The sequence below is a fragment of the Taudactylus pleione genome, unplaced genomic scaffold (genome assembly GCF_031769625.1).
Source record: "Taudactylus pleione unplaced genomic scaffold, aTauple2 ptg003137l, whole genome shotgun sequence".
Classification (NCBI taxonomy): Eukaryota; Metazoa; Chordata; class Amphibia; order Anura; family Myobatrachidae; genus Taudactylus; species Taudactylus pleione.
In genome coordinates this window covers 1,977,501-1,988,829 of record NW_028287496.1, presented here as the reverse complement: position 1 = coordinate 1,988,829, position 11,329 = coordinate 1,977,501, and the positions used below count along the sequence as shown (strand labels likewise).

The window sequence follows — 11,329 nt, the reverse complement described above, 5'->3', positions numbered from 1 at the left end:
GGGGTGAGACACAGCTGTATGAGGAGACCCGGGGGCACACACTGTAAGGAGAGAGGGGGTGAGACACACAGCTGTATGAGGAGACCCGGGGGCACACACTGTAAGGAGAGAGGGGGTGAGACACACAGCTGTATGAGGAGACCCGGGGGCACACACTGTAAGGAGAGAGGGGGTGAGACACACAGCTGTATGAGGAGACCCGGGGGCACACACTGTAAGGAGAGAGGGGGTGAGACACACAGCTGTATGAGGAGACCCGGGGGCACACTGTAAGGAGAGAGGGGGTGAGACACACAGCTGTATGAGGAGACCCGGGGGCACACACTGTAAGGAGAGAGGAGGTGAGACACACAGCTGTATGAGGAGACCCGGGGGCACACACTGTAAGGAGAGAGGGGGTGAGACACACAGCTGTATGAGGAGACCCGGGGGCACACACTGTAAGGAGAGAGAGGGTGAGACACACAGCTGTATGAGGAGACCCGGGGGCACACACTGTAAGGAGAGAGGGGGTGAGACACACAGCTGTATGAGGAGACCCGGGGGCACACTGTAAGGAGAGAGGGGGTGAGACACACAGCTGTATGAGGAGACCCGGGGGCACACACTGTAAGGAGAGAGGAGGTGAGACACACAGCTGTATGAGGAGACCCGGGGGCACACTGTAAGGAGAGAGGGGGTGAGACACACAGCTGTATGAGGAGACCCGGGGGCACACACTGTAAGGAGAGAGGAGGTGAGACACACAGCTGTATGAGGAGACCCGGGGGCACACACTGTAAGGAGAGAGGGGGTGAGACACACAGCTGTATGAGGAGACCCGGGGGCACACACTGTAAGGAGAGAGGAGGTGAGACACACAGCTGTATGAGGAGACCCGGGGGCACACTGTAAGGAGAGAGGGGGTGAGACACACAGCTGTATGAGGAGACCCGGGGGCACACTGTAAGGAGAGAGGGGGTGAGACACACAGCTGTATGAGGAGACCCGGGGGCGCGCACGCTGTACGGCGCTCGGGGGGCGACGCACGGCTGTATGAGGAGACACGGGGGCGTGTACGCTGTTCGGCGTTGAGGAGGTGACGCACGTCTGTGTGAGAATACCCTGGGGCGCGTGCGGCTGTACGTATTGCGTCGGGTGCGCGCTCGTTTGTACGGAAGCGGGAGCGAGCGGGGAGCCGGCGCCTGCGCAATGAGCGGCTTCTCTCTGACTGGACGCTGGCAGCAGCCGCCATCTTTCTCGGAGCCGGACGGAGGTTTCGGAGATTTGTTCCAGGCCCCGGTGAGGCCGAGTCCCAGCCCCAGTCCCCCTCCCCCGTGTCCCCTCCCGCGCTTCCCACGGGACACAGCCGGGAGCCCGCCCGGAGGAGCCATGGAGGAGGACGGACAGCCCCGGACACTGTAAGTGAGGGACACCAGCTGTTTGCCGGGAAAGGGGCTCTAACTGCCAGGGGGAGACGGGAGTGTGACAGGGCCGGCCTAGGGCAGATACGTGTGTATATATAGGTGCCTGTGTCTACATGTGTGTGTATATATAGGTGCCTGTGTCTACATGTGTGTATATATATAGGTGCCTGTGTCTACATGTGTGTATATATATAGGTGCCTGTGTCTACGTGTGTGTGTATATATAGGTGCCTGTGTCTACGTGTGTGTGTATATATAGGTGCCTGTGTCTACGTGTGTGTGTATATATAGGTGCCTGTGTCTACGTGTGTGTATATATAGGTGCCTGTGTCTACGTGTGTGTGTGTATATATAGGTGCCTGTGTCTACGTGTGTGTGTATATATAGGTGCCTGTGTCTACGTGTGTGTGTATATATAGGTGCCTGTGTCTACGTGTGTATATATATAGGTGCCTGTGTCTACGTGTGTGTGTATATATAGGTGCCTGTGTCTACGTGTGTGTGTATATATAGGTGCCTGTGTGTCTACGTGTGTGTGTATATATAGGTGCCTGTGTGTCTACGTGTGTATATATATAGGTGCCTGTGTCTACATGTGTGTGTATATATAGGTGCCTGTGTCTACATGTGTGTGTATATATAGGTGCCTGTCTGTCTACATGTGTGTGTATATAGGTGCCTGTCTGTCTACATGTGTGTATATATAGGTGCCTGTCTGTCTACATGTGTGTGTATATAGGTGCCTGTGTGTCTACGTGTGTGTGTATATAGGTGCCTGTGTCTACGTGAGTGTGTATATATAGGTGCCTGTGTGTCTACGTGCGTGTGTATATATAGGTGCCTGTGTGTCTACGTGCGTGTGTATATATAGGTGCCTGTGTGTCTACATGTGTGTGTATATATAGGTGCCTGTGTGTCTACATGTGTGTGTATATATAGGTGCCTGTCTACATGTGTGTGTATATATAGGTGCCTGTGTGTCTACGCGTGTGTGTGTATATAGGTGCCTGTGTGTCTACGTGTGTGTGTGTGTATATATATAGGTGCCTGTGTTTACATGTGTGTGTATATATAGGTGCCTGTGTCTACGTGTGTGTGTGTATATAGGTGCTTGTGTGTCTACATGTGTATATATATATAGGTGCCTGTGTCTACATGTGTGTGTGTTTATATAGGTGCCTGTGTCTACGTGTGTGTATATATAGGCGCCTGTGTCTACATGTGTGTGTATATATAGGTGCCTGTGTCTACATGTGTGTGTATATATAGGTGCCTGTGTCTACATGTGTGTGTGTGTATATATAGGTGCCTGTGTCTACATGTGTGTGTATATAGGTGCCTGTGTGTCTACATGTGTGTGTATATAGGTGCCTGTGTCTACGTGCGTGTGTATATATAGGTGCCTGTGTGTCTACGTGCGTGTGTATATATAGGTGCCTGTGTCTACATGTGTGTGTATATATAGGTGCCTGTGTCTACATGTGTGTGTATATAGGTGCCTGTGTGTCTACGCGTGTGTGTGTATATAGGTGCCTGTGTGTCTACGCGTGTGTGTGTATATAGGTGCCTGTGTGTCTACGTGTGTGTGTGTATATAGGTGCCTGTGTGTCTACGTGTGTGTGTGTGTATATATATAGGTGCCTGTGTCTACGTGTGTGTGTATATATAGGTGCCTGTGTCTACGTGTGTGTGTATATAGGTGCTTGTGTGTCTACATGTGTATATATATATAGGTGCCTGTGTCTACATGTGTGTTTATATACGTGCCTGTGTCTACGTGTGTGTATATATAGGTGCCTGTGTCTACATGTGTGTGTGTGTATATAGGTGCCTGTGTGTCTACGTGTGTGTGTATATATAGGTGCCTGTGTGTCTACATGTGTGTGTGTATATATAGGTGCCTGTGTCTACATGTGTGTGTATATAGGTGCTTGTGTGTCTACATGTGTGTATATATAGGTTTCTGTGTCTACGTGTGTGTTTATATAGGTACCTGTGTCTACATGTGTGTGTGTTTATATAGGTGCCTGTGTCTACGTGTGTGTATATATAGGTGCCTGTGTCTACGTGTGTGTTTATATAGGTACCTGTGTCTACGTGTGTTTATATAGGTGCCTGTGTCTACGTGTGTGTATATATAGGTGCCTGTGTCTACGTGTGTGTGTATATATAGGTGTTTGTGTCTATGTGTGTGTGTATATAGGTGCTTGTGTGTCTACGTGTGTGTGTGTGTATATAGATGCCTGTGTGTCTACATGTGTGTGTGTGTGTGTATATATAGGTGCCTGTGTGTCTACATGTGTGTGTGTGTTTATATAGGTGCCTGTTTGTGCTCATGTCTGTGTATATATGTTTCTGTGTCTACGTGTGTGTGTGTATATATATATAGGTTTCTGTGTCTACGTGTGTGTGTGTATATATAGGTTTCTGTGTCTACGTGTGTGTGTATATAGGTGCCTGTGTCTACATGTGTGTGTGTGTATATATAGGTGCCTGTGTCTACGTGTGTGTGTGTATATAGGTGCTTGTGTGTCTACGTGTGTGTGTGTGTGTATATATAGTTGCCTGTGTCTACGTGTGTGTATATATAGGTGCCTGTGTCTACATGTGTGTGTGTGTGTATATATAGGTGCCTGTGTCTACATGTGTGTGTGTATATATAGGTGCCTGTGTCTACATGTGTGTGTGTGTGTGTATATATAGGTGCCTGTGTCTACATGTGTGTGTGTGTGTATATATAGGTGCCTGTGTCTACATGTGTGTTTGTATATATATATAGGTGCCTGTGTCTACGTGTGTGTGTGTGTATATATAGGTGCCTGTGTCTACGTGTGTGTGTGTGTGTGTATATATAGGTGCCTGGGTCTACGTGTGTGTGTGTATATAGGTGCCTGTGTCTACATGTGTGTGTATATATAGGTGCCCCTGTCTACGTGTGTGTGTATATATAGGTGCCTGTGTCTACATGTGTGTGTATATATAGGTGCTTGTGTGTCTACATGTGTGTGTATATATAGTTGCCTGTGTCTATGTGTGTGTATATATAGGTGCCTGTATCTACATGTGTGTGTGTGTATATATAGGTGCCTGTGTCTACATGTGTGTGTGTGTATACATAGGTGCCTGTGTCTACATGTGTGTGTGTATATAGGTGCTTGTGTGTCTACGTGTGTGTGTATATAGGTACGTGTGTGTGTGTGTGTATATAGGTGCTTGTGTGTCTACGTGTGTGTGTGTGTATATAGGTGCTTGTGTGTCTACGTGTGTGTATATAGGTGCTTGTGTGTCTACGTGTGTGTGTATATAGGTGCTTGTGTGTCTACGTGTGTGTGTATATAGATGCCTGTGTGTCTACGTGTGTGTGTATATATAGGTGCCTGTGTCTACGTGTGTGTGTGTATATATAGGTGCCTGTTTGTGCTCGTGTGTGTATATATAGGTGCCTGTTTGTGTTCATGTCTGTGTATATATAGGTGCCTGTTTGTGTTCATGTCTGTGTATATATAGGTTTCTGTGTCTACGTGTGTGTGTGTGTGTATATATAGGTGCCTGTGTCTACATGTGTGTTTGTATATATAGGTGCCTGTGTCTACGTGTGTGTGTGTATATATATATATATATATATAGGTGCCTGTGTCTACATGTGTGTGTGTATATATAGGTGCCTGTGTCTACATGTGTGTGTGTGTGTATATATAGGTGCCTGTGTCTACATGTGTGTGTATAGGTGCCTGTGTCTACATGTGTGTATATATATAGGTGCCTGTGTCTACATGTGTGTGTATATATAGGTGCCTGTGTCTACATGTGTGTGTGTGTGTATATAGGTGCCTGTGTCTACGTGTGGGTGTGTATATATAGGTGCCTGTGTCTACGTGTGGGTGTGTATATATAGGTGCCTGTGTCTACGTGTGTGTATGTGTGTATATATAGGTGCCTGTGTCTACGTGTGTGTGTATATATAGGTGCCTGTGTCTACGTGTGTGTGTATATATAGGTGCCTGTGTCTACGTGTGTGTGTATATAGGTGCCTGTGTCTACGTGTGTGTGTATATAGGTGCCTGTGTCTATGTGTGTGTGTATATAGGTGCCTGTGTCTACGTGTGTGTGTGTGTATATAGGTGCCTGTGTCTACGTGTGTGTGTGTGTATATAGGTGCCTGTGTCTACGTGTGTGTGTGTGTATATAGGTGCCTGTGTCTACGTGTGTGTGTGTGTATATAGGTGCCTGTGTCTACGTGTGTGTGTATATAGGTGTGTGTATATATATATATAGGTGCCTGCGTGTCTACATGTGTGGGTCTATATAGGTGCCTGCGTGTCTATATAGGTGCCTGCGTGTCTATATAGGTGCCTCCGTTTCTACATGTGTGTATAGGTGCTTGCGTGGGTGCTTGCGTGTGTATATAGAGGTGCCTGTGTGTGTACGTGTGTAGATAGAGGTGCCTGTGTGTCTACATGTGTGTATAGAGGTGCATGCGTGTCTACTGGTGTGTGTGTATATATAATTGCCTGTGTGTATATAGTTGCCTGCTGTGTCTACATGTGTGTGTTTATAGGTGCCTGTGTCTACATGTGTGTGTGTTTAGGTGCCTGTGTCTACGTGTGTGTATAGAGGTGCCTGTGTCTACGTGTGTGTATATGGAGGTGCCTGCATGTCTACGTGTGTGTATATGGAGGTGCCTGCATGTCTACTTTTGTGTATATAGAGGAGCCTGCGTGTCTACCTTTGTGTATATAGAGGTGCCTGTATCTACATGCATGTGTATAGAGGAGCCTGCGTATCTACGTGTGTATATATAGAGGTGCCTGCGTGTCTACATGTCTGTGTGTATATAGAGGAGCCTGCGTGTTTACGTGTGTGTATATAGAGGAGCCTGCGTGTCTATGTTTGTGTAGATAGAGGAGCCTGCGTGTGTGTGTATATAGAGGAGCCTGCATGTTTACGTGTGTATACAGAGGGGCCTGCGTATCTACGTGTGTGTTTATAGAGGATCCTGCGTGTCTACACGTGTGTGTGTGTATAGAGGAACCTGCGTGTTTACGTGTGTATATATAGAGGGGCCTGCGTGTCTACGTGTGTGTGTATAGAGGAGCCTGCGTGTCTACGTGTGTGTATATAGAGGAGTCTACATGTCTGTGTATATAGAGGAGTCTGCATGTCTGTGTATATAGAGGAGCCTGCATGTCTACATGTCTGTGTATATAGAGGAGCCTGCATGTCTACATGTCTGTGTATATAGAGGAGCCTGCATGTCTACATGTCTGTGTATATAGAGGAGCCTGCGTGTCTACATGTGTGTATATAGAGGAGCCTGCGTGTGTGTGTATATAGAGGGGCATGCGTGTGTGTTTATAGAGGATCCTTCGTGTCTACACTTGTGTGTATATAGAGGAGCCTGCGTGTTTACGTGTGTGTATATAGAGGGGCCTGTGTGTCTACTTGTGTGTGTATATTGAGGATCCTGCGTGTCTACACGTGTGTGTGTCTATAGAGGAGCCTGCGTGTCTACACGTGTGTGTCTATAGAGGAGCCTGCGTGTCTACATGTGTGTATATAGAGGAGCCTGCGTGTCTACGTGTGTGTATATAGAGGAGCCTGCGTGTCTACGTGTGTGTATATAGAGGAGCCTGCGTGTCTACGTGTGTGTATATAGAGGAGCCTGCGTGTCTACGTGTGTGTATATAGAGGAGCCTGCGTGTCTACGTGTGTGTGTATATAGAGGAGCCTGCGTTTTTACGTGTGTGTATATAGAGGAGCCTTCGTGTCTACGTGTGTGTTTATAGAGGAGCTTGCGTGTTTACGTGTGTATATAGAGGAGCCTGCGTGTCCACGTGTGTGTGTGTGTATATAGAGGAGCCTGTGTGTTTACGTGTGTGTGTATATAGAGGAGCCTGTGTGTTTACGTGTGTGTGTATATAGAGGAGCCTGCGTGTTTACGTGTATATATAGAGGAGCCTGCTTGTCTACGCGTGTGTATATAGAGGGGCCTGCGTGTTTACGCGTGTGTGTATATAGAGGGTCCTGCGTGTTTACGCGTGTGTGTATATAGAGGAGCGTGTGTGTGTATATAGAGGATCCTGCGTGTCTACACGTGTGTATGTATATAGAGGAGCCTGCGTGTCTACATGTGTGTGTATATAGAGGAGCCTGCGTGTCTACATGTGTGTGTATAGAGGAGCCTGCGTGTCTACGTGTGTGTATAGAGGAGCCTGCGTGTCTACGTGTGTGTGTATATAGAGGAGCCTACTTGTGTGTGTATATAGAGGAGCCTGTGTGTGTATATAGAGGAGCCTGCGTGTTTACATGTGTGTGTATATAGAGGAGCCTGCGTGTTTACGTGTGTGTATATAGAGGAGCCTGCGTGTTTACGTGTGTGTATATATAGAGGAGCCTGCATGTCTACGTGTGTGTATATAGAGGAGCCTGCGTGTTTACGCGTGTGTATATATAGAAGGGCCTGCGTGTTTACGCATGTGTATATAGAGGGGCCTGCGTGTTTACGCGTGTGTATATAGAAGGGCCTGCGTGTCTACGTGTGTATGTATAGAGGAGCCTGCGTGTCTGTGTGTATGTATAGAGGAGCCTGCGTGTCTACATGTGTGTGTATATAGAGGAGCCTGCGTGTTTACGTGTGTATATATAGAGGAGCCTGCATGTTTACGTGTGTGTATATATAGAGGGGCCTGCGTGTTTACGTGTGTGTATATATAGAGGAGCCTGCGTGTTTACGTGTGTGTATATATAGAGGAGCCTGCGTGTCTACATGTGTGTATATAGAGGAGCCTGCGTGTCTACGTGTGTATATTAGGGATGTGCAGGCTCGGTTCTACTCGGTTCCGTTCGGTTCTTTTTACCGAATCTTATTGGCTATCCAAAACTCGTGACAGCTGAAACCCAATAAGATCCGGTAAAAAGAACCGAACGGAACCGAGTAGAACCGAGCCTGCACATCCCTAGTGTATATAGAGGAGCCTGCGTGTTTACGTGTGTGTGTATATAGAGGAGCCTGCGTGTTTACGTGTGTGTGTATATAGAGGAGCCTGCGTGTTTACGTGTGTGTATATAGAGGAGCCTGCTTGTCTACGTGTGTGTGTATATAGAGGAGCCTGCTTGTCTACGTGTGTGTATATATAGAGGAGCCTGCGTGTCTACGTGTGTGTATATAGAGGAGCCTGCGTGTTTACGTGTGTGTATATAGAGGAGCCTGCGTGTTTACGTGTGTGTATATAGAGGAGCCTGCTTGTCTACGTGTCTGTGTATATAGAGGAGCCTGCGTGTTTACGTGTCTGTGTATATAGAGGAGCCTGCGTGTCTACATGTGTGTATATAGAGGAGCCTGCGTGTCTACATGTGTGTATATAGAGGAGCCTGCGTGTGTGTGTATATAGAGGGGCATGCGTGTGTGTTTATAGAGGATCCTTCGTGTCTACACTTGTGTGTATATAGAGGAGCCTGCGTGTTTACGTGTGTGTGTGTATATAGAGGGGCCTGTGTGTCTACTTGTGTGTGTATATTGAGGATCCTGTGTGTCTACACGTGTGTGTGTCTATAGAGGAGCCTGCGTGTCTACACGTGTGTGTATATAGAGGAGCCTGCGTGTCTACATGTGTGTATATAGAGGAGCCTGCGTGTCTACGTGTGTGTATATAGAGGAGCCTGCGTGTCTACGTGTGTGTATATAGAGGAGTCTACGTGTGTGTATATAGAGGAGCCTGCGTGTCTACGTGTGTGTATATAGAGGAGCCTGCGTGTCTACGTGTGTGTATATAGAGGAGCCTGCGTGTCTACGTGTGTGTATATAGAGGAGCCTGCGTGTCTACGTGTGTGTATATAGAGGAGCCTGCGTGTCTACGTGTGTGTATATAGAGGAGCCTGCGTTTTTACGTGTGTGTATATAGAGGAGCCTGCGTGTCTACGTGTGTGTTTATAGAGGAGCTTGCGTGTTTACGTGTGTATATAGAGGAGCCTGCGTGTCCACGTGTGTGTGTGTGTATATAGAGGAGCCTGTGTGTTTACGTGTGTGTGTATATAGAGGAGCCTGCGTGTTTACGTGTATATATAGAGGAGCCTGCTTGTCTACGCGTGTGTATATAGAGGGGCCTGCGTGTTTACGCGTGTGTGTATATAGAGGGGCCTGCGTGTTTACGCGTGTGTGTATATAGAGGAGCGTGTGTGTGTGTATATAGAGGATCCTGCGTGTCTACACGTGTGTATGTATATAGAGGAGCCTGCGTGTCTACATGTGTGTGTATATAGAGGAGCCTGCGTGTCTACATGTGTGTGTATATAGAGGAGCCTGCGTGTCTACATGTGTGTGTATAGAGGAGCCTGCGTGTCTACGTGTGTGTATAGAGGAGCCTGCGTGTCTACACGTGTGTGTATATAGAGGAGCCTACTTGTGTGTGTATATAGAGGAGCCTGTGTGTGTATATAGAGGAGCCTGCTTGTTTACATGTGTGTATATAGAGGAGCCTGCGTGTTTACGTGTGTGTATATAGAGGAGCTTGCGTGTTTACGTGTGTATATAGAGGAGCCTGCGTGTCCACGTGTGTGTGTGTGTGTGTGTATATAGAGGAGCCTGTGTGTTTACGTGTGTGTGTATATAGAGGAGCCTGTGTGTTTACGTGTGTGTGTATATAGAGGAGCCTGCGTGTTTACGTGTATATATAGAGGAGCCTGCTTGTCTACGCGTGTGTATATAGAGGGGCCTGCGTGTTTACGCGTGTGTGTATATAGAGGGTCCTGCGTGTTTACGCGTGTGTGTATATAGAGGAGCGTGTGTGTGTATATAGAGGATCCTGCGTGTCTACACGTGTGTATGTATATAGAGGAGCCTGCGTGTCTACATGTGTGTGTATATAGAGGAGCCTGCGTGTCTACATGTGTGTGTATATAGAGGAGCCTGCGTGTCTACATGTGTGTGTATAGAGGAGCCTGCGTGTCTACGTGTGTGTATAGAGGAGCCTGCGTGTCTACGTGTGTGTGTGTATATAGAGGAGCCTACTTGTGTGTGTATATAGAGGAGCCTGTGTGTGTATATAGAGGAGCCTGCGTGTTTACATGTGTGTATATAGAGGAGCCTGCGTGTTTACGTGTGTGTATATAGAGGAGCCTGCGTGTTTACGTGTGTGTATATATAGAGGAGCCTGCATGTCTACGTGTGTGTATATAGAGGAGCCTGCGTGTTTACGCGTGTGTATATATAGAGGGGCCTGCGTGTTTACGCATGTGTATATAGAGGGGCCTGCTGTTTACGCGTGTGTATATAGAGGGGCCTGCGTGTCTACGTGTGTATGTATAGAGGAGCCTGCGTGTCTGTGTGTATGTATAGAGGAGCCTGCGTGTCTACATGTGTGTGTATATAGAGGAGCCTGCGTGTTTACGTGTGTATATATAGAGGAGCCTGCGTGTTTACGTGTGTGTATATATAGAGGGGCCTGCGTCTTTACGTGTGTATATAGCGGAGCCTGCGTGTTTACGTGTGTGTATATATAGAGGAGCCTGCGTGTTTACGTGTGTGTGTATATAGAGGAGCCTGCGTGTTTACGTGTGTGTATATAGAGGAGCCTGCTTGTCTACGTGTGTGTGTATATAGAGGAGCCTGCTTGTCTACGTGTGTGTGTATATAGAGGAGCCTGCGTGTCTACATGTGTGTGTATATAGAGGAGCCTGCGTGTCTACATGTGTGTGTATATAGAGGAGCCTGCGTGTCTACATGTGTGTGTATATAGAGGAGCCTGCATGTTTACGTGTGTGTATATAGAGGAGCCTGCGTGTTTACGTGTGTGTATATAGAGGAGCCTGCGTGTTTACGTGTGTGTATATAGAGGAGCCTGCGTGTTTACGTGTGTGTATATAGAGGAGCCTGCGTGTCTACGTGTGTGTATAGAGGTGCCTGCGTGTTTACGTGTGTGTGTGTA

The 11,329-nt window shown here is 47.5% G+C and overlaps 1 protein-coding gene across 1 annotated transcript in view; it reads left to right on the top strand.

Annotated features, from left to right (window-relative positions):
• The first annotated feature begins 1,142 nt into the window (after positions 1-1,142).
• Positions 1,143-11,329, top strand: part of TIAL1 (TIA1 cytotoxic granule associated RNA binding protein like 1) — a 54,835-nt gene continuing 44,648 nt past the window's right edge. The window contains exon 1 of the mRNA XM_088466458.1: positions 1,143-1,400. Coding sequence (XP_088322584.1) covers positions 1,192-1,400 — 209 coding nt within the window. The 5' untranslated portion in view covers positions 1,143-1,191. The remainder of the gene's footprint in view (positions 1,401-11,329) is intronic.